Genomic DNA, 24,071 nt, shown 5'->3' on the forward strand with positions numbered 1-24,071 from the left:
TTGGTATAAATATTCTAAAATAAAAAATCTTTTCACTTGGAAATTGTATATTGAAAGTTAATATGTAACTTTTTAACATTTGAACGAAGAGTTTTACTAAAAAATTGAAAAATTATTGGGAAAACCAATTGGGACATGCATTTGCTTGGAAAAGAGGTTATTTTTTTAAAAAAAATCTTATTATTTCAACCAATTAGAATACAAATTGTTTATTTAAAATTTAAAAATGTAAAAGTTGATCTAATAATACATTCTTCACCATAAATTAAAAAGAAAAAGAAAAAGAAAAAAACTCAAGTTTAAGAAATTTAAGGACTTATTAATTATAAAAAATCACTCTAAAAACTTTAGATTTAAAAAACAAGTTATCAAACTCAACTCAAGAGTTAACTTGAATAAAAACTTGGATTACTAGGTTATTTGGTCAATTTATAAATCATTACATCAACCTAAACCAACTATTTTATTAAAATAATAGTTTTTTGTTCTTTTCATTTATTTCACGAGGTGTTTAAAAATATGATGGTGGTTATTTTTGTTTTTTATTATAAAATCATCAAAATAATATATATATATATTTTTATTTTTTTAAAAATTATTTTTAACATTAATATATCAAAATGATACGAAAATATTAAAAAATATTAATTTAAAATAAAAAAATAAAAATATTTTTATAATAAAAAATCAAAAAAAATTATTATTTACCGAGCTAAATTTGAAGAGGTTAATTGAATAATAAAAAGTTTTATCAAGTAATCAAATTTTATTAAATTAATATTTAATTTAATTTAAATCCTAAATTTTCAAGGCCAAACCATCAATTCAAGCCAAGTTTAACATCTAGGTTACCATCTACATGTGAGGCTCTAATTGCCCCAATGATGCAAGTAAAGAATAAGAAATCAAAGACTTCTTGAACGTGCCGCCACGCTTAAATAATTCGCACTCTCTTTATAGCACCCTCGGACCCGTTATTCCCATACAGTCATACACAGTTTGCGCGGTGCCATTATAGAACAGAAACCCATCACCGGAAAACCCAAGATCCGATCACCGGAAACTTGCTGACACCATCTCCAGGTCATATTCTTAGATTCTTAGATCCATATTTAATATATCTTTCTGTATGTGTTTGTGTTTGTTTAAATGCTAATAGATTTGATAGATTGAATGACTGGCATGTATGTGTTTGTGTGTGTGATTTTGTTGGGATTTGAATTGGGAATTGGGGGTTAAGATTGATGTGGGACTTACTCAGATGGGTTGTTAAGATTTTGGGTTGATGAGGGAGTTTTGGTGATGGATCATGGAGAGGTGGTTTTGTTGTTTTATTGGTAAAGTTTGGAACTTCAGAGGATTTATGAGTTGATTTATGGATGGAAAGGAAGTTTTTAGTGGCTTTTGAATGAATGTGATTAGTTTGGTTTCTAAAGAGGATTGGCAAGGGATTTTGTAGGTATGCAATTTTGGGTAGGGTAATTTTTGTGAGTTGTGGTGTATGATGTCAATTGTTGAAGTAGAAGTGAAGGTGCTGAGAGGTGCTTGATGGATTTTGGATTGGTGGGAGAGTTTTGAGAGGTTTAGTGACGGTGTTTAATTGTTTGGAAAACAAGAGGATTATATTTGGGAATATAGGATGCGTGAGGATTTTGACTGTGGATGGGGCTGTGTTTTTATGAACAATGGGCATTCTGGAAGTATCCTTTTTGTGTCGTTTCATGAGCTCCATATGAGTGCATAGCTCGAGTCTGTGTCTGCTGCTTAGAATGTGGTTGGATTACAAGTTACTTTTTTTCCGGGCCTTTATATACTGGTGTTACATGCTAGCATAGATGGCGGGAACCGTGTTTGGAAGATGGTCCAAATGGGGAACTAGACCCTGGAACACAAACTTCCATGCCTTGAAGTCACAAATTCTGGCCATCCTGCTGATGCCAAATGAAATGGTGTTCTGACTATTTGAGGAGTACTGATATTTGTCGAGGTATTGAGTTCTTGAAAGTAGATGGAAACTATATGCTTCCATCAAGAGTATACATTTCAACTTCTACCATTTGACAATTAAACTATGAGGATATGCAGTAGATGGAGGAGAATGGATTTTGATTTTAGAATTATATGGAAACTTCATAGGTCTCAAGTTTACACTTTCATTTGAAGGCATCCCCTTTTCTTAAAAATACTGTGCGATAGGTTGTTCCCTGTTAAGCTTGAAACCTCATTTCTATTTTATTCAAATGACTTAATGGATTCAATTGGGTTTTGAAAAAGTTTCGAATTTAAGCATCCATTAGTAATCAGTGCTTGATTGACTCAGCTAAGAGATATTCAATGCTAATAAGCAGTTCTTCTGCACAAACTTGTTCTGATTTCTCTCCCTCTCAAGTGCAGAAATGTATAACAATGTGGGACCTCAGCCTGGGGTGCCAAGACCTCCGACCAACCCTCAGCCCACTCCATTTGGGAATGCCTTCTATGGAGCTGGCTCGGGACTTATGAAAGGTGGACTGGGTGCATATGGAGAGAAAATTCTGGGATCGAGTTCTGAGTATGTGCAAAGCAATGTAAGTAGCACTCTGAGACTTTTATGTCAAACACCATTTTGGTTTAAGTTTGCTGTAAGCCAAACTGAATGTTGATGCTCTGGTTGAGCATGCGCTAGTCCCAGATTTGATTTATGTTGGACGCTACAAGGCCTCATGCTAGTGTCTTTAGACTACTGACAAGGCACCATTTACATAAATGCTATGGGTTCATTTTAGACAGATTAGATTCTTGTAGTTTAGTTTGAGAGCTATGTGATTTTAGCTGACATTTTCTTTCAAATAAACAGATAAGTAGATACTTCTCTGATCCACAATACTATTTCCAAGTGAATGACCACTATGTGAGGAACAAATTGAAGGTTGTTCTGTTTCCTTTCCTGCACAGGGTAAGCAATCTAATCTGATGTTTCTTCTAGCTTGCAAACCATCTTTTTCCTATTGATGTGACCTTTTGTCCTTGCTATCCTTTTCTCAGGGACATTGGACAAGGATAACTGAGCCAGTAGGGGGCAGGCTTTCCTATAAACCCCCAATCTATGATATAAATGCACCGGACCTGTACATTCCGTTCATGGCATTTGGTACCTATGTTGTTCTTGCTGGCTTGTCATTGGGAATTAATGGAAAGTAAGTAGATTATATTCTCCAATCAACCCAGCTTAGCCTTAATACGTACATGTGCTGGTGGCAAGCTTATCAATTTTTTGTGCTGGATGCATCTATGAACAGCTTCTCTGTTAGCCCTATTTGTTCCCATCCAAACATAACCCATGCTAAACTTTTTCATGTTCACAACCTTAATTTGTCATAGTCCCATACAGATTTTTGGATAGCATTTTGGTAACTGCTTCAGTTATTTTTGGTGTTAGCTCTGTTAGCAAAAAGCAATTTAAGCACTTACAAATGTTGATTAGCACACAACTGTATCATGTTGATCTGTCTGATAATAGTTCTAAAGGGTGGAAAAAAAAGAGGCAACATGTTCACCTTTTCTTTTTTCTTACATGCAAGTGGCTATTTTACCAAACCTTGGCTGCTGGATGGAGAGGGTCATGAAGGGAAATCCTTTATTTTCAAAGTGCTCTTTTTGTATGGCAGTTTTATTGCAGTCCGTGGCAGCAGTCATATGGTGGCAATTTTGATAGTGTTGCTTAAAGTTGTCACTCTGATTCCCGCATCTTGCACTACACCTTTGTCTCACTTTTTTTTTTCCTCTTCCTTATTTTTTTGTGCATGTCAAGACTTGTGTGTGCGCATCTGTAAGCTTCAATAAAGCAACTAATTTCTCAGCCAGATGAACAATTACTTGCATTACATCTTTATTCAACCAGATCTTTTGTTTGTCTTTCTTTGGCCCTTGAATTTCCTTTATCTGAGATCAAGTTTAGTTCCATTTGATTCTAGGTTTAGCCCATAAGCTATCAATTGGCTGTTTGATAAGGGATTGTGTGACTGGTTTGGACAGGATGCATTGTTCAAACCAGCCAAACAATCTCTGGAATTGGATCACATCATTGAATTCCAACACCCTTTTTTATTTTTACTTTGGAAATTAATTTCATCTGAGCTCTCAAGTTTTAGGGTTTTTTTTTTTCCAGGTTTAGCCCAGAAGCTCTCAATTGGCTGTTTGTCAAGGGATTGCTTGGCTGGTTTATGCAGGTTGCATTGCTCAAAATAATACTCCTTTCATTGGGTAGTGGGGAGGTACCCTTGTTAGACATGGTTGCATATGCTGGGTATACTTTCACAGGCATGTGTTTTGCTGTACTTGGAAAGATCTTACCTGGATACTCTTACTACATTTTGATGCCATGTACCTGCCTATGTATGGGAATTTTCTTGGTGAAGACAATGAAGAGAGTACTCTTTGCAGAGGTGAGGAGCGTTGATTCGAACCGGCACCATTATCTCTTGCTCCTCATTGGTTTGGTTCAGTTCCCACTTTTTGCATGGCTTGGCAATGTTAGTGTTAATTGGTTTCTCTAAACTGCATTCTGTTATGTTGTAGTTAGAAACATGTATTTGTAGAGTTACGGAATATCAGAATTTTTTTGCTACATTAGCTGATTTACAGGCGATTGTTTTGCTGATAAGCATGTGAATCCACTTAGCTTTTCACCCACATTGAAAACTGGGAAAGTTTATGTTGTTTTGTGTTGAGAAATTGTAAGCTGCAACATTATAGATTAATTATCCTATGGATAAATGGAAATTTATTCAACACTGGAAATGCGTTAATGGATGGTACAGATTATGACACATTCTCCTTCACTGGAACCACTGAACTTTATTTTGGATGCAAATTCAACTTGTATCCCACACGTGATTAGGAAGTAGAAACTTATCCCATTGGAAATTACTACTACTATAAACTTGAGTACATAGAATTTTCATGATGATCCACTGTGAATATGGTAACTTCTCTAGTTCTCTGTGATCTTGCTGCCCAACACACCTAGCCTGGCCTTTGCCCTCTTCAAAAGCGTATGTTCAGCGGACACCTTGAGCAATTGCGGGCAAGGCTGTTGCAAACTGCCACTGTCCTGTCAATGAACTGCGGTGGAGGATTTTCCGTAAGAAAATTGTCTTCTAAGAACAAGATTTTCCATGAACTCCCCGGTTTAGGTCCATATTCTACTGGGATTCGTCCAGAGAACTGATTATGGGAAAGATCAATTGATGATAATCTCGCTACGTTAGCTAAACTGATGGGTGGATGCCCGTGCAACCAGTTAGCGTGTGCATCCAACACTCTAAGCTGTAAATCTGCCCAAGGGTATATGGTATTACCTCCATTTCTGTGAATTTATTAGTTGGGATATTAAGGCGTACTACCAAAGGCAAAGTGGGAATTTCCTGAGGAATGGGACTTGAAAGCCTGTGATCACTCAAATCCAGTACCGTGAGGTGTTTGAAGACACTTGAAGGTGAAATGTGTCCTGATAGCACATTATAGCTCATAGACAATCTTCTCAAGTTTATTGGAAGATGAGGCACAATTCCTTTTAGATTGTTGCCACTAAGATCTAATGTATTCAGCTGCCACAACCAGAGAGGTCCTGAATGTTGCCTGCCCAACAATGCGTTGTTTGACAAGCTTAATTAACCGCACCTAGCTTCTCAAAGCGATAATATTGGCTGGAATTCTGCTAGAGAGGTGGTTTTGCGACAGGTCTAAGATTTCAAGATGCTTAGAATGAGGCATTCTGCCTGTGAAGAGATTTTGAGACGATAATAGTCTGTTGAACTTTTGAAGGTTAGCTATGTTTTCTGGTATTGGCCCTCGAAAATTGTTTTTCCTTATTCCAAGGGAGGTAAGCTCCATTAAATTTCCGATCAATGGTGATAGAAAACCATCATTTTTAGCAGCATCAAGATCGATTGCCATTATACGGTCCCTTGGCATGGAAAGTTTTCTTTCAAGTAAAAAACTCATGAACCGTGATCTACTAGAGGTGATTTAGCTAAAAGGGGAGCAATTTCCTTTTCCATCATATCACGTGCCATCCATTGAATTGTACAAAACATTTCCTTGACGTTCAATTTTAGATTTGCAAGCACAAACCCAAGAGATGAAGCTTAACATTGAGTGCAGCATTTCGACCGATCTGCATTTCCAGGGAAAGAGCAAACCTAGCAAGTAACGATCCATACAATAGCAAGTAATGTTCTAGCACGATGTGCAAACGAGAAATATTTGAGAATTATATGTGAGTTATTACAATCAAGAGCACTGATTGATGTAATTCCACTTTCAAAGGCAAACAAAAATACATGAAAAAGTAGAAAACGAATCCGTAGAACTAACTGTGATGCTACTCTCTACTCTCTAAATACACGAAGTTTCATGCATGTTTATGTAAATACAGACTATGTACATACACAGATGCATATAGGTACTTATGAAAGTATGCGTCGTTCTTCAAAAGTTCAACTCAAACTGCGGAGTTTAGCACCATGAGTTCAGCCAAGTTCAACTCAAACTGCGGAGTCTAGCACCATGAGTTCAGCCAAGATCAGGTACGGTGAAGTACTCATCGTCATCGATTTCAATCCTAGGCTTCTTATGGGGCATGCTGAACTTGGGGGGTCTGTATGAGTTCACATTGGTTGGTGGTGAGATTGGAAGTTGAGGAACTTCAGCTGCTGCTAAAGCCTCCTGAGGAAGTTGCTCACTGAAAAGACCCATGTCAGCTAGCCAGTCAAACTCTCCTAGCCCAAGTTGCTCTTTCTGCACAGAAAAGAAACAAGAAGTCATTGAGATTTGAAAGACAAAGGTCAATCCAACAGTTCCGACATCAATTTTGTTCTCATGAAACGAAAAAACACATGCCCACGTTTTGCAAAGGCAGGGTTGGATGCTCAAAAGGATCATCGAAATGCATAAACAGAAAGCGACTGCTAGTTTCTATATTCGAGGGAGCTACTGTAAGCCCCTTGTTCTCCAATTGATGGAAAACTGATCATTTAGGGTTAAGTTGAGGGTCAACTATATTAGGACGAACCATATACCATTACACAATCAATCAATGGTTCGAGACTCCAAGTCATATGATCTCGGGGGAAGAAATACCCACTTTCTCACAACTTTTTCATCCCTTTTGAAGACAGTATTTTTGCAAACAAAATATGGGGGACATTTTTGAGTCAATACAAAAACTTCTTATTACCTTTTCAGTGGATTCTTCAATGTCAGAGAACTGTAGAAAATCATCAACAGCCCAAGAAGAACCAAAACTCGATGCATGCTGCCAAGGCAACTTGGAAGTTTGTTGTTCACTCTGATTTGGTGGCTCTAAAGAACTCTTCTGAGTGTCCTTGGAGCAACTAGAACTTAAAGCCACTCGGATTCCAGTGGCCAGAAACCGCTGGTGATTCGCAGAAAGGCTACCAGCTGAATGGATTGGTTCATCACAATCCCGGCAAAAGAGGGCTCTGTCTTCAACACAGAAAATGAAAGCAGCCTTTTCCTGAAAATCAAATTAATTAGAGAGACACAGGTGAGAAAAACTTCACAACCATAAAAACAGAAGTTCATGGAAATAAGAAAACTAAACGAGAGCGTTACGGTTGTCACTTGATAAATAGTTAAAAACAAGCATTTTAGATATCAAGTAACTTCATCTTCTATTAAAACAGGTTTAGAAGGAATCCCCCTAAGATAAACCGGACAGAATCCGCATGGCAACATCCACACATTGACTAACCCAGGCCGCCTAGGTGAGGTTTGAATCCGAGATGAGTGCCTTAACCAGACATCCCTAGCTAGTCCCTTCCCCCATAGATTAAACCTGTGAGACTCTTTATCTCTTTCAATATAACTTATGTCTCTATCATGAATCGCCATAAACTCATTAAAATTCATTAAAAATACAAATCTACAAAGAATTTCTCGGTTTGAACAAGGTATTAATTTATAGCAAAAGTGCCCTTAATAAGTTAATGCTCAAATAGCTGCCAAGACACACTACAAGAACTTGATTACACAGTTATTATTCAAGATCTCACACCTATCAGCAATGATTCCTTGGGATTTTTCCCCATCTTGTGATTTCTTGGAACTCAAAGTGAGCATAGAAAAATGAATAAACATACTCAAATTCCATACTTTGCAAACACCAAATCACAAACCAGATAGATAGATCGCAATTCCAAAAGCAAGATCTGATAGAAAATTACAGAAACAAATTACAATATATCAATTAAAAATTAGTAACAAAGGTGAGAAATGAAGTTACTTGGCATATATCACATGGAGGCAGCTTGTTGGAGAGGCACTGGAGAAGAAGTCTTTGGTGTTTGCTAGCAAGCTTGTTTGCTGCATGAACTTCTATGTCACATTTTTCACACAGGGCAGCCTCATCAGCACAACAAATCACTGTGGCCGGTGCTTTCTCACACACATCACACTGAATTTTCATCTTCTTGATTGAAAGTTAAATCAGATCAAACCCCCACCTCTCTTTTAGCAGATCCCTTGTTAGTTCACCTTCTCTAGTTTCTTGCAATCTCTTGAGCGGACTCAAACTGTGCCAAGGTACAGTAAATGAGACAGTGAAACATATGTTTCAAAAAACTACCTGAAATGCTGATCTTTTTTCCCCAATAAAGTGCAACCACGCAAAAAGAGAAAGAAAGAAGATTTGGCCAAGAACACAAACAACAGAAGGAAAGAATAGAAGAGAAGAGAGAGAAGAGCAAGTTGAGACCTAAGAGAAGTAATGTAAGCAAGAATATGTGGAAGATACAGAAAACTGAGTGCTTGGTGCAGAATCCAAGAAGCTGAGTGATTGCAGATAAGACCTTGATATTTTGTGAATCAAGACCAAGAAATGTGGAAGAGACAGCAATGCATGGTGGGGCCAAACTCCATGTGTGGCTGTGGTTTTGTAAGCAAACAGCAAGTACTAATGGTCCATGATTATTTTCAGACTTCTTTAAGAGTTGAATTGGTAAGGCGAGGAGGGCAACAAGCACACATTTGTCTTCTTGTGTTGCCACTTGACATAGAACATTCATGCATGCCAACTAACTTGATGTTAGATTTTCGAAACCTCAAATGAGTCTCCAAACTGTTCATGAATTCTTGATTGAATCTTTAAACTAAATTTTTTTCAATTGGGTCTTTAAAGTAATAGACATTCCTCAATTTTGTTCATTTATGTTGGAAACAACACTATTTTGAAGAGAATTTGGTGTTGTTCTTCATGAAACTGTGTTGGTTTTCAGACAAAATGACTTGATTAAAAAAATGTCTAATATAAAAAATAAAATTGATAATACTAATTCTTTTAGGATGAAATTGAGATTTTCATACATGAAAGAAGACAATAAAGTCTCCCCCTAAGATTTGCTAAGGTAACAGCTCTGATTCATGAAATGACTTGTCATTTATCACATGGATGGAGACGTCTCCGTAAGCGGCTGCGATACCAGTTGAGGAGGTCGCATATACATCAGCCATCCTAGGGTTTCTTAGTTGTCTTTTCCCAACTTTAGTATATGAATCGAAAAAATATCTAAGTAATTCATAATTATTTGTTGGAATTAATTCTAATAATTATTTTTAATAAAATAATATTATTTTATTATTTTATTTTTTATATTAATTTGACTTGTTTATTATTGAGATAGGAGAATATTTTTTAAGATATTTTTTAATTGAAATAATATTTTTTAATTTTTAAAATTATTTTTTGATATTAGTATATCAAATGATATAAAAAAAAAATATATTATTTTTTCATTTGATTATATTGAAAAAAAAATTCAAATCTTTTAAATAAATATATTTAAAACACAATTTTTTTTTTAATTCAAACTATATGTTTGTAGTTTTTTAGATTAAATGTAGTTGTAATTACTTTTCAAATTATTTTTTGTGTTGAAATGTATTAAAAAATATTTTTTTATTTTTAAAATATTATTTTTTAAAATTAACTTATCAAAATAATCAAAATATATAAAAAAAATTAATTTTTAATAAAAAAATAAACTTTTATAAAACATGATTTGCATTTTCTCATCGATACATTTGGTGAGAGAATAGATTTAACAACCACAAAATGAAAAAAATCTACCCCCGAGTAAAAAATAAGAGCTCTTAAAAAACAAAAATGAGAGGATAATTACTTGATTTAAAAGCAGCATTATTATTAGATCATATACATAATTATGATCCAGTCATCAATATAGTCCCAAGGTGTAGCCAAATCTTGGTGATTGATCCGCAAGAACTCAGAATTGATCACTGCATCAACTCTCTCCTCTTTCCAATCGAGGGTGCAAAGCATCTTATTACACTAGAAAGAATCAAACATGGCAGCCCCAAAGAGAACCTGAAAGCTTTGATGCGAATCCTTCTCTTACAAATCTCTTCACGGATGTCCGAAACAACTCCTCTGACAACCTCGTTGATCTCCTTCACAGACCTCCTCAGCCTGTCCCTGATGCCATTTTCTTCTGAGAAATGGTAGCTGCTTAGAAACGCACGCCTTGCATTGCGATAATTGCTCTCGTAGCTGTCTTCCCAGGTATCAGAAAACTGGCGGAGAGAGTGCTGTCTTCCATGGCCGGACAAGCTGGATGCCATGACTGGACAGACCTGATCAGTGTTCGTCGTGGCCGGAGGCGGTTCAAGAGGACATGGTTTTAGTAGTATCATGGGATATTGTAGATTACCATGATGTGTTTATAAATAAACGATAACCTTGGATTATGCTACTTCTTAATTCAGGATGGGTTAGTGGTTGAACTATTTTGGAAATGTCTAAGCAAGGTTGCTGGGTTTTGTTGCACCCAAAATCATCAACCGTATTAACTAATTCGATGATTAACTGTTAATCTTGACATTAATGGTGTAGGGCCCTCCAAAAAGCATGGCAAAATATTCTGGAGGACAAATTTGTTAGATTCTAAAGGGGTCCTCAAACAAGAAAAACTCTCAATTACGTAGACATTACATGATCAAACCATGCTTATTGAAACTTATTGGCAGATCCGATTGGGAATTTTTTTTTTTGGTTAGGAGACCCAATGGAGGATTGGGGCAAGATCTTGTTTCAAAGGAAAAAAAGGGAGGCGAGATTGTGCCTTCTTTTTGCCTGTTACGAGGAACAATGCACAAATGGACCAACCCTTGGTAAATGGCTCCTTTGTATTGGGAATTGTGGCGAGAATATATTGTATGATAAAAATTGAAAGTCGGTTATTGTTTATATGAGAAATAAGTCATTTTAATATATTTTTTATTTTTATTCACGTGGATGTATAGGTTAGCTTGCATGTATCCTCACTAATCTTACGAGTCCTAAAAATAATGACCTTGTAAGTCTCCATTGGTGACCATTATATTATAAATCACATGGTTCGAATCTAAGACTACAAGAAAAACAAACATTTTAGTCCCAAACTCTTATCATTGAGCCACCTACTAGATGGTTAACAACTTCATGTAGTACCTCCAAATTAACCTCATTGAAAATAAATTCTAAAAAATAATAAAGTAAAATTTTCAGTCATAAAATAATAAGAGATAAAATTAGGAAAAATACAATAAAAAATAAAATAAATAGCAATAATAAAAAGATCAAATTTAATATAAAAATAAATCAAAATCAAATATTAAAGGATGAAATTGAAAAAAAAATTTATTTAGAAAAAAAAAATAAGTAACAACTAAAAAAATAAAAGATCAAGTTTGATATAAAAAAATATTTTTAAAATATAAAAACAAATAAGCTTAAAATTTAGTTATTAAACTTTTTTTCTTTTGAGTTTTTAGCAATATCTTTTAAAGATTCCAACATTAAATAAAAAAATAACGACAAATTAAAATTAAATTAAAGGAGATAACAAAAGATCCATAATAATATACCATGAGCACTCAAGAAATTAAAAAAAAAAAAACAAAGGAAACAAGATACCACCTTGGCAATGACCTATTCTCTAAGTATAATTCCAATTAGATGGCACTTCAATTTTATAATCATGAGAGGTCCTCTTCATCAATTGTTTTCCCCAATATTATTGTTTTTTTTCTTATTAATCTCCCATTAATAATATAATTATATATGCATCACAATGAATTTCTTACTAATTACTTAATTAGTTCCTTTATTTTCGATGTGAACAAGATTTAAATTCATATCTTTTAATTATAAACCAATTCTAAATTCTCAAGATCTTGGTAATAATTTTATTGCCATGCATGTAGCTAGGGGTGATCATTTTTTTATTTCATTCAGTTTTTATAAAAAAAAAATAATCAACCAGTTTATTTTTTTAAAAAACAAAAAGTTTAAATTAATCAGACTAGTTTTGGTTTGGTTTTTTATGACAAAAACTGGTTTGAACGGTTCTTGACTTGGTTTTTTTTTTGGTTTGGTCTATTTTTTGGGTTTGGGTTCGGTTTATTTTTTTTAGTTTTAGCCTTATAAAACCAAAACTGAACGAACGGTAGTTATTTTTTTTAAAAAAATTTAATGGTTTATTTTTTTTTTCACGTTGTGGTTTTTTAATTATTTTTTTTTTAATTTTCTTAATTTAATCAAATTTTTTATTTTTTTTCTCACCCCTACACGTATCAAACCAACGAACACTGCAATATTTTGATATTTCACTGTCATACCGTACAAACACCCGCATAAAAGGAAACTTCCTCTTACAATAAGATTCTTTGAATTTCATTTGATTTGAATTAATTTTTGTAAAATAAATAAAGAATTCTCTCTAGTGTAAAAAGCTAATCAATTAGCTTCTTGATTAGTCTTCATCATATTTAATTTAATATTACTTTGTTTAAAAAATATATTTTTTAATCACCAATCTTTTCATATTAGTTTTTTCTTTCCTTTTTCTATTTTTAAAATAAATTAAAAATAACATGATCATCACTCGCGAACTAATTAATTAGTTATTAAAACCAGAAGAATTATTTAACTTATTTTATAAAATTAGAGGAGACTAATTTACTATTTTCTTAGGATATTTTCTTCCTTGGAGCGGTTGCTTTTCAAGTTTTTTGTGTCGAAATACATGCCAATGATGTTTTTTTATTTTTTAAAAATCTTGACATCAGCACTCAAAACGACTCAATTTTAGTTTTAGAAACGCAGCTTAAGCTTAACATAACAGCTTAAAAAATACAGATGTGTATAAGAGTGCGGTTGAATCATGCTTTTTGAAAGGTTCTAAATTTTTTTAAATTTTTTTTGTTTTAATAATTTTAGATTATTTTGATGTGTTTATATAAAAAATAAAAAAATATTATTTAATATATTCTCGAAATAAAATTACTTTAAAAAACAATCTTTATCATATAGGCCTAAATCTACTATCTAACTCAAATGTTTAATACTACTACGAACTCTTCTAGGTTATGACACCATTTAATGTTGAGGTGTAACTCATTTTTTCATTAAAATTATTATTTTTTGCTTTAAAATATTTTTTAGTATTTTTAAATTATTTTGATGTGTTAATATAAAAAAAATAAAAAAAATATATATATTTTAATATATTTTTAAAAAAAAAATATTTTAAAAAATAATATCTATCAAACTCCAAACCCGTCATTGACAAGCAATCTTTTATGAACGACATGTTGGGAGAAATCTTTATAAGCATCAATTGTGTTTTTTTTTTTTGTTAGGTCATTCAAACACATGGTACAAACTACATGTCATTTATCCTTACAGATGCTACCTTTGGGAATTTTGGTACAAGCCCATTGTTACAAAGCTTTTCGAAAGGGTCCACCATATATAAACTTTCAAATCCAATTTAGCTTTGCAAAATACGGAAGCACCCAGAAGAAAGAACGAAACTACAAAGCTCAAACAACTCCCATTCAATTTGAAGCAAAAAGGTAACAAATTTATATCTCTCTAAAAAGCCCTTTTTTTTCTCTAATCTTTTTGTCAAAAAATCTGAACTTTTCGTTATTTTTTTGTTCTTGGAATTGAAATTTCAAAACTTTAGTACCGTTACTGGGATTAGCATATAGTTTATACTTGTACCTTATGAGGGATTCAGTGTGAGAAAAGGGCTGTGTTTGATTGTAAAGGAAATTTATATTTTTATTCATGTTGGAATGGATGGATGTGTAAAGTTTAGTTTTTTTGGAGGTTAATTTTGATCTGGGGTTATTCAAATTTGTTAGATTTGAAAAGGGTTTTTGCTTTAGCTGATAAAGTTTGATCTTTGAGGAGAATCCATACTTGTTTGAGCTTTAGTGGATTTTTTCGGTAGTGGAAAATCTTCATTTGGTATTGCATTGTTGAGTAACTTGCGGTTTTAAAGAGAGGAAGTGGAGGGCTTTGTGATAGATGGGGAGACCATTGTTTTATGAGATTGTGGAAAAACCTGCTACAAGCTGTATAATAGGAATATGTAGTGCTATATGGTTTTATATACAGAAGAGAAATTTTGGGTACTCTCATGTGGGATTAAGTTATGAAAATGCCATCGAAGGGCACCATTGGAGGATAATAACTTCAGCTTTTTCACATATTAGTGTTATTCATCTTGTTTTCAATATGAGTGCGCTTTGGAGTCTAGGGGTTGTGGAACAGTTGGGGCACGTTGGCCTTGGTGTGGCATATTATCTTCACCATACACTTGTGTTGGTTGTATTATCTGGGGCATTAGTACTGGGGATGTACCATTTATTGATACAAAGATTTAAGATACAGTATTTTCGGAGAGTGATGGCTGTTGGGTATTCATGTGTTGTATTTGGGTGGATGACAATTCTTTCTGTGAAGCAACCATCCTCAAAGTTGGATCTTTTTGGATTTCTTTCGCTTCCTATCAGTTTTGCACCTTTCGAGTCATTGATATTTACGTCAATTATTGTTCCACAAGCAAGTTTTCTTGGCCATTTATCAGGAATTGTTGTTGGATATGCTATTGCATGGGGTTTGATACATGGGATGAACAATTACTGGGCAATATCAATGCTTGGATGGATTGTGCTTGTTTTTGTGGTCAGTTTGAAGCGGTCGGGTGCCTATGATTTTGATTTTCTTGAGATTGAATCTGTCACGGATCCTTCACTGCCTTCTGTGCGGTTTCTTGGAAGTGGTAGAACCTTGCAGATGAGTTCACTGGCAGTTGAAGGTTTTGAAATTGTTTAACCTCTGCCTAAGATCTTATCCCTATTTGTTAACAATGGGCTTTTACTCACTGAAGAGTCATCCCCAATACTATTTAATTATCTTCTGTTACGCTGGACTCTTACATTGTGATTTGCCTCATCTTCCTGGCCATCAAAAGCTCAAGTTGGCACTCCCTTCTGCTGTAGAGTTACTGACTTACAGGTGCATCTTTCTCATTCAATCATTTGTTAGAATGGTGGATGCATGTTGTTGTAGACCAATGTGGTCTGAGACATTATCAACCATTGTTGTGCACCCGCACCCCTGTTCTTTGTTTGTTGTACTGCAGCTTTTCTTCCTTTTGAAATTCTTTGGTCTCTGATCTCATGATTTTATTTTTGGAGTAGGCTCGATATCATTCAAGAAACGATGTAAAGGAACTTGTTCACATATCCATAGTAATGCAGTGAATATTTTACTGTTCTGTATAACTATCAGCTTACAAACAGAACATGCTTTTTTGTGTTCAACCTTTTGCAATTCAATTGTAGCTCAACTCTCTGCTTGCATTTCGTAATGTGACTGTTGTTTGACTATGATGCATTGGTTTTTTTGTTTTTATTTTTGATGAATGCTATTCTTATAGTTATCTATTGCATTAAATCAATGGCTAGAGCACAAATGCACAATAGTTGTTTGGATTATGTTTCCTGTTTCATTCTTTCATGGACCACTATACTAGATCTCTACTAAATGCAATCAATTATCATATGCAAAGTCATATCCCATTTGGACTTTGGAGTCACTGATTCTTACCCAGCTATGGCAAAAATTTGCTGGGAATGTGATTATGCTTCAATATAGGAATTGGAGGTAGATAAGCTTGACTTATTCATTCAGGGGGTTTTGGCAAAAAGAGATAAAACAACGGTTTTGATTTGGTAAACAAAACACTTGTCATGGACTCATTTTGCATAGAGATAACTTGCCAACCTTTTTTTCTCCTTCTCTACAGTAAAAGGTATCAGATCTTAAGCTTCCCTCCCCGAGCCTTGAATTCTGATTGTTGAATGGTTGATAATATTGCCGCATTCGTTGTGAAGATTTTATTCAATGGACATAATTGACAATCATTCTTTACTTCACCAGTCATCTTATTTTCTCTCGTGATTTTCCTCGGGTCCAGCCATCTTCCCGTCCTTAATGCTATGCACTGCCTTAGGTTAAAAAAACCCAGAGAAGGTAAATTCACCAGTTCACTGTACTGTATCATTCACTTCAGTCTTTTCTCAGGAAACTTCACCAGTTCAATTTATCTCTCAGAACCCAAGAACATAACAGAAATGAAATCGGCAAATTCAACCTAGCTTTTTGTGGAAATAATACTTTTGAACTACAAACGTAACAGAATCAGCTGCCAACAAATTTAATATCCTGCAAATAAGTAATATGATTCCTTGGCTGCCCTAACATACAGTTTACTCAAAACTACAGCAAATCAAAAGAATTAAATGGCATGGCTAGTAGTGGAGCAGTTGACTGCTGTGAACGTTTGATACTTGTTACCACTTCAATCATTCTGTGACATCTAGATTATTAAGCTACTCCAAGCCGCGTAAACGCTGTCCATGAGGAGTATCTGATTCATCCGCAAATGTTATTATGATCACCAGAGGAGAACAGTTAATTTAACTCGTGACCACATTGATTGGTTAAAAATGGAAAAGTTGATGCCAATGAATAATTCCAGAACCAGCAAGTCAAATAACAATGATAGGAATTGAATATGCACCATAAACTTCCCGCGCTTCTCTTCTATAAAGCACTGAATGGATTTGCATGTTAGGCAAGTATTGTAAGTTTATAACCCTCCAGATGATGGAAACAAATCAGTCCCTTCTGCTGTAGAGTGACAGACTAACGGGTGCAGCTTTCTCTTTCAGTCATTTGTTAGAATGGTGGATGCATGTTATTGTAGACCAATGTGGTTTGAGACATTATCAACCATTGTCGTGGACCCCTGTTCTTTGTTTCTTGTACCGCTGCTTTTGTTCCTTTCAGATACCTTTGGTCTTCTGATCTCATGATTTATTTTTGGAGGAGGCTCAATGTCATCCAAGAAATGATGAAAAGGAACTTTTTCACATATCCATAGTAATGCAATGAAGATAGATATTTCTGCTCTGTATAACTATCAAGCTTAAAAACATGTTCAATCTTTTGCGCTTCATCTGCAGCTCAACTCTCTGCTTGCATGCTGCAATGTGACCATAACTATCTATTGCATTAATCAATTGCTAGAGCACAACTGCACACTGGTTGTTTGGATAATGTTTCCTGTTTCATTCTTTCTTTGCATGCAATCAATTATCTTATGCAAAGTCACATTCCATTTGGACTTTGGAGTCACTGATTCATACTTAGCTACGGCAAAAAATTGCTGGGAATGAGATTATGCTTCAATATAGGAATTGGAGGTAGATGATCTCGACTTTTCAGGAAGCACTAGGGTTTTGCCTAGCTTTTGTTTCGTCGTTCGACAGTAATAGGTATCAAATTCTACAGTTAAAGGGATCGGATCATAAGTCCCCTCCCCTAGTCTTGAATTCTCTTTGTCGAATGGTGATAATATTTTTGCATTCGATATTAAGATTTTATTTAACGAACATAATTGATAACCATTCTTTACTTGAGCAGTCATTTTTATCTTCTCTCTCTTGATTTTCCTCGGGTCCAGCCATCTTCCCGTCTTTAATATTGGGGTTTCAAATCTGCTGAGGGACTTAGCTGATTTTTGGTGCCTGCTAGATTATGCACTGCTTAGGTTGAAAGAAGCCGAAAAAGGTGAAAGTATTACCACAAGAAGCTGTTTTAGAGTCACCAAGCGTCGCCCAACCTCAAACTCAATAATGACCACACTTATATATTTCTTTTATCTTCTAGTGCTGTTTGGAGCCTAAAACTGCTTTGATTGAGTTGCCTGAGCCCCACCAACACCAAAGTGATAATAATCAACACAATCCAGATCGGGACATTATATTAAGCCAGATAGAAGGTTAAGTGTGGATGGTAAAGTGTGGATCCCAAAAGGCAATAATAGACAGAAGATACCAAAACAGAGATGTTTTTATCACCAAAAAATGTGATGTTGATGATAGTTTATGTAGACTGCCAATGATAGCCCAAAAAGGATTGATACACAAGGTTGCAATTTTTGCCCTGTAATATTCAAGCCGCGTCTATAGTCCATCCAAATTAGCCCTTCTTTTATCCCTTTCTTTTACAGGTGACCGGAGGTATAGGGTCTTGGCCACTTATACCATAACCATCGGACTCATTAGTCTAAGAAGGGTCAAATTCAGGATGTAGCTCAAGAAACAGCAAGGTACTAACGACTACAGCCAGCGGCAGTGAAAGAGCTTCTTTAATCAAGGCACAATTCCAACTCAAGGCAGATTACATTGTGCAGCATCATTCACTCCAGTTCTTTTCTCAGGAAACTTCACCAGTTCAATTTATCTCCTCAGAACCCCAAGTACATAACAGAAATGAAAATGGCAAATTCAACCTAGATTTTTGTGGAAATAATACTTTTGAACTACAAATGTAACAGAATCAGCTATCAACAAATTTAATATTCTGTAAATAAATAATATGATTCACTGACTGCCCAAACACAGTCTACTCATAAGTACATCAAATCAAAAGAATTAAATGGCACGGCTAGTAATCGAGCAGTTGAATGCAGTGAACATTTGATACTTGTTACCACTTCAATCATTCTGTGACATCTAGATTATTAAGCTACTCCAACAGCTGCTTATGCACTGTCCATGAGGAGTATCTGACTCATCTGCAAATATTATTATGATCACCAGTGGAAAACTGTTAATATAATTCGTAACCGTATTGATTGGTTAAGAATTAAGAAGTTGATGACAATATATAATTCCAGAACCAGCAAGTCAAATAACAATGATAGGAATAGATTATGCACTATTACAAGTATGTAACTATCTGGAAGTGAAATCATGTGGAAGAAATCTTATAAAGAACTTGGATGATGAACAAGAACCTTTTGAACTCTCCCACATAAAGAATATCCTAGAGCTATAATCAATCTTTCAAGTTTTGACTAATTGCACAAGAAGCACAGGTAAGTTGAATGCAATTATTGAGACATTCCAAACATATGGGAACATTGTTAGTTTCTAGAGTTAAGAGGATATAGTAAATCCAGGAAAAGGTCTTGGAAACAGAAAATGTCGACAGACTTTCACGAGGAGGAAAAATCTCCAAAGCAAGAGCTATTGGGAAGCATATAAGGAGAAAGTGGTGATTGATGATGCTTGCATACTCAGGCAACACAGATAACTTGACGGGGGAGCATAATTGACACAAGGAAGAAAACTCAACTATTTGTATCTGAAAGAAAAAGGAGGGGATGATAACAGATTTGGAGACAAAGGCACTGAATGGATTTGATTGTTACGCAAGTAAAGTAACCTTCCACATGATGAAACAAATCATAACAGGCAGGCATCTTACGTTAAATATTGCCAATTATCTCATGCCAAAAGACATACTAATGAAGAGGTTGCATACAAAGGGCTTCACTAGGCATGCCTGTTGTCTATATGATCTCCTAAGAGATGGCTTTTCTATGAATAAAGCCATTATGACATTATAATAGTCTTCCGGTGAAGCAAACAAAAGATAAAGTTGAAAACTTGAAATCCTTTTTTATGAGCTCACTTTTACATGGCACCAAAACAAACCAAAATTTAAAACTTTACTCACTCAAATGTAAAAATACAAAAGTAATTGCAATTCACAACCCTTACCATTTCTTTGAGTCGTCACAGCCCTCTTTTAGCTCAGAAGTTCCATTAACATGGGCTGTGTCAGAGGTAAAACCATTTTCTTGAGCACCTGGTACGGGATGAAGGAGTTGAGAAAATCCCTGGCCAATTGACTTCCACAAGCGTGTCGGCAATGAAGACTGCAAATTATCAGTGCTTCCAAGAGGTGACGGCTCATATAAGGAAGCACAAGCAGGATTTAAGTCAGAAAATCTCAAGGCACCTAAGAGTTGTTCCGGAAGCTCTGACTCGCTTTGACCCTCAATGACAAAAGCTAGGTCAACAGTCAACATTGAGATGTAACCAAATGCCAAATGAACTATTGCACTTGCAACCATTGAAGATCCAATATCCACATCAACTTCCAAAAACTGTTCATCGAAACAGTACTTGCAGGAAAGGGCACGCCCAATTATGCACACAGCCTGCTCTCCAACTGCCTTTCTTACTATCCAGGGGCCTTTGACAATGTTGGCAATCAGTTTAAGCCTTGAGTTTCTAAACCCGTCATCACCTTTCAAGAACTGGTCCATTAAAGATCCCTCTGGAATTGGTTCTGTGCCTACGAAGTAAGCCACAGCACTATAGTTTTCCTTACCGGGAACCTGTAGATTAAACGCCCAAACAAAAGGCTTATCACCATTTGGAAAAGCTTCATCAATAACCTTCCTTACACGGCTTTTACGATTCTTTAGAACCTCTGTAATCTTTGTAGAACCTTTGATCCAGTCAAATCCAAGAGGCTTTAAAAGAGATTCACCACCAGGGATTTTAACCTTAGTTGTCAAATACTTTGGACCTCTTACCATGAAACATTCTCCAGGTGGAGACGCCCAGCCATTTGAACAATTATATGGATCAAGTAGTGGAACAGCTCCCTCTGATTTTACCCTCTCTATCCATTGATGCTCACTATCACCAGGGATAGCCATATGGTTCTGTTTGACATAAACATATCAGATAACCAAAAGTTACAAAACAAAAGCAACAATGGGAAACATCAAACATATGCAATCAGTGGCAAAATTCTACAAAAGCTCTTGCCAGATATGTGTTGCTAAACACTCCCTCACCTCATAAAACAAAAAATATATTGAAATAACTAAAGACTACTTGGTCAACCCATCAAAACATAACCAAATAAAGCGATTGTTAATTTCAGAGTCAAGAATCTTCATATCACATTATCATCAAATTTAGTTACTAATTTTTTCTCTAAAAGGCTCTTCTTTGAGGTTTTATTAACCTGAACAAGCATTTAATGTTCAAGGACTAATTACTAATCCTAGCTATCAACATGTTTAAGTGATTAGGTTTGGTGCATATAGTTATATTGAGAGAATATCCATGGGAAATTGTTTCCAAATCTACATCTCTTACATGAAAACAAATTCAAACATAAGAACCGGATACACAACACTAGTCACCATAATTAAACCCCATCAAACCAAATTTCACTGTATTTGCAAAAGAAACTGAACTACACGACACCAATTACGACGAAAACAGCAAAAAATTCAACAAATCATCAAAACCAAAACCAAAAGAGCCACCTTTGAACATAACAACCACACAAGTAAGCATGTCATTATCTACCCAAGTGTAAATTGAGCAAGAAACCCACGAAGGGTAGTTACAAACCCTACAAGATTTGTAACAAAAACATAAATCTTTCAGTAACTAAACCCCAGAATCCAGAAAATTAGAAACACCAAAGAAATTAAGTAAACAAGCGATTAAGACCATAAAGTTCTAACCTTTTTGTAGAGAAGACAAAGGGCCACTCAAAGAATCAATATTTCTTTAAAAACCCAAATTAGATACAGAGACATAAATCAGAAATAAAGGTTTTGTCTGCCTTAGCTAAAACTAAAGTAGTTTGCTTTTTGTTGGTTTTGATGTTTCTGACGAAGAAAAACCTTGCCCTGTTTGTTATTTACTGGCAACTGGTTAGATCAGCGGATAATGGATATTTGAGAATAACAGAGATAAGTATGAGAGTTTTTTTTTGAACTTTAGCACATTTAATTTTATTTTTTAGAAATCATAAAAATAAATATTTAAAAAATAATATAGATTTGCTACAACTTGTTTAAACTGTTAAATAACATGCAAAAAATTACAATGAAAAGAAAAAAAAACTCAAAAAATCTTGAAGGCTTATCGAAGTGGCGATGACAATATTATCAATGTTATAAAAAATTTAGATAAAATAAAATTTGATAATATAAAAAATCACTAATAAAATGGGAGTTCATTTATTTTTGATTTTCTTATTAAGATGTTTTTTTTATAAATTCAATAATATTGTTATTAAAATTTTGATTGGTCATTTAAAAATTTTTTGATTTTTTTTTATTGCAATTTTTTTAGGTCATTTAATAATTTAAAAGAGTTGCAAGATGTGATATGCAATTAATTAAAATATGCTATTTTCTTAAATATTTTATAAATTATATTATTTCTCTATTTGTTTTTTTGTTAATTATGCTTATGTACACAAAAAAACAATGTATGATTGGAGAGAGATACTGGAGAAACCAGTATCAAGTAACTGCTGACAGATTTTGTGTTATTGACCAATCAAAAAAGCTCCACGTCTCTTGGAGCTGCTTTGATGATCCCAAGTATTTAGTTTTTCGTCGCAAAATACAGTTTCATCCTCAAAGTTTTATAGAAATGTTATTTTGTTTTCATGTTTATCTTATAAGAAAAGATTGCATTTAAACACAAAAAAAAGGCGAAAGAGAGACAAAAGCGAATATATAAAATCAATGAGTCAAAAGATAGATAAGATATTTATAAATCCATTAAATATTTATATGCTATCTATTTTTAGAAATTTCTTAGTATAACTTAGTTTATAATTTTTTTTTAAAATAAAATATTTATAAATCTCTTTAGACCATCACAACTATCCCTCAATTGAGTGCGTATAATATCATTATTTGTTAAAGAAGAAATATTGGCAGGCAAACTATTCTTCTTTCTTCTCCTAATTAAAAGAAGAAATTGATCAAAAAATTGTATTTGAAAGTTGAGAGTACTTTCACGTTTGTTGTGGCTGAAAAGCTTCATTTGGTGTAAAAGTAGCGTGTTGACAGTGTAGTAGCGGTTGCTTCAAATAGCTTTTCATGCCGAAATACATGTCAATGATTTTTTTTTAAATTATTTTTGACATCAGCACATCAAAACAATCCAAAAAGTACAAACCGAACTCAATTTTAGCAAAAAATAAATAAATTTGAATTTAGGCAAAACACCGTTTGGAACGCAATGCCAAACGGTGTCTAAATAATAAATATAGAAGCTACATGGCATACCCCGCGCGCGTCATATATATAATATATATATATAATTTTAGTAGTTGAAAATGACTTAAATTATAATGAGTTGATTAAGTTAATTTAAGTTTTTTTATCAGTCTATCAAAATGCTTGAAATAATATTATTTTGATAAAAAAAAAATTAAATTTACAGACCAGAGTTGGATTGAGTTTCATAATACTTCTAAGATGAACACTTTTATTTTATATTTCAAAACATATATAGTTATATGCAAAACTAATTAAAAGTTTCAAGGTCGTACGAGATGAAGAGAGACAATAATGTCACTAGAAAGCATCGTGTGTATTCTGTTTTATATTGTGATGCATGAGAAATATTTTTTTATTTTTTTTATTTTTAATGTTGAGCACATTAAAATTAAAAAAAAACACCAAAAAACCATTATTCTAATGCTTTTTAAAGACAAATAAACTTTTTAAAAATATCAGAAAACAAAAATTACCACAACCTCAATAAGCTTTGTTTGGGTGCATGGTGGAAACTAGCAAGCAGAAGAATTCCCCTGTACGAAACCTTAACTAGAAACCAAAGCAAAGAAGAACCCGTCTCTCTTCTGTTCTCAATTTCAAATAAAATTTGGTAACCACAAACTCCTTTTGAACGTGTTGGAATCAATCTGCAATTGTTTTATTATCATTAATTGAAAGCAACAAAGCTTGGAGTGTGGGCAAATGCAATAAAGTTCTGTACACCATGACGTGTCCACTTTTGTC

The 24,071-nt window shown here is 34.2% G+C and overlaps 4 protein-coding genes and 1 long non-coding RNA gene across 5 annotated transcripts; 3 read left to right on the forward strand and 2 right to left on the reverse strand.

The window, feature by feature from the left end:
- Positions 1 to 835: 835 nt before the first annotated feature.
- Positions 836 to 4,772, forward strand: LOC118032050 (uncharacterized). Its single transcript, XM_035036623.2, has 5 exons — positions 836 to 1,083; positions 2,395 to 2,567; positions 2,837 to 2,935; positions 3,025 to 3,176; positions 4,148 to 4,772. The coding sequence occupies exons 2-5, from the start codon at positions 2,397 to 2,399 to the stop codon at positions 4,533 to 4,535; spliced, it is 810 nt and encodes a 269-aa protein (XP_034892514.1). The 5' UTR covers positions 836 to 1,083; positions 2,395 to 2,396; the 3' UTR covers positions 4,536 to 4,772.
- A 1,458-nt stretch (positions 4,773 to 6,230) lies between these two features.
- On the reverse strand, positions 6,231 to 8,840 carry LOC118032057 (B-box zinc finger protein 24). The gene is made up of 3 exons (XM_035036636.2): positions 8,288 to 8,840; positions 7,220 to 7,519; positions 6,231 to 6,780 (listed from the first exon to the last, which is right to left on the reverse strand). Exons 1-3 carry the CDS (start codon positions 8,468 to 8,470, stop codon positions 6,556 to 6,558), a joined length of 708 nt encoding a protein of 235 aa, XP_034892527.1. The 5' UTR covers positions 8,471 to 8,840; the 3' UTR covers positions 6,231 to 6,555.
- A 4,946-nt stretch (positions 8,841 to 13,786) lies between these two features.
- Positions 13,787 to 15,639, forward strand: LOC140955795 (uncharacterized). Its single transcript, XR_012170356.1, has 2 exons — positions 13,787 to 13,917; positions 15,556 to 15,639. It is a non-coding gene; the product is annotated as an uncharacterized lncRNA (long non-coding RNA).
- LOC118032048 (protein ENHANCED DISEASE RESISTANCE 2-like) lies at positions 13,978 to 21,981 on the reverse strand. Its single transcript, XM_035036622.2, has 3 exons — positions 21,768 to 21,981; positions 19,993 to 20,948; positions 13,978 to 19,001 (listed from the first exon to the last, which is right to left on the reverse strand). Coding segments are annotated over exons 2-3 (951 nt in total). The 5' UTR covers positions 20,943 to 20,948; positions 21,768 to 21,981; the 3' UTR covers positions 13,978 to 19,000.
- Positions 14,378 to 15,639, forward strand: LOC118032051 (RHOMBOID-like protein 13). The gene has a single exon (XM_035036624.2). It carries the CDS (start codon positions 14,378 to 14,380, stop codon positions 15,185 to 15,187), a length of 810 nt encoding a protein of 269 aa, XP_034892515.1. The 3' UTR covers positions 15,188 to 15,639.
- Positions 21,982 to 24,071: the final 2,090 nt, after the last annotated feature.

This window comes from Populus alba, chromosome 7, assembly GCF_005239225.2.
Source record: "Populus alba chromosome 7, ASM523922v2, whole genome shotgun sequence".
In the NCBI taxonomy this organism is placed as follows: domain Eukaryota; kingdom Viridiplantae; phylum Streptophyta; class Magnoliopsida; order Malpighiales; family Salicaceae; genus Populus; species Populus alba.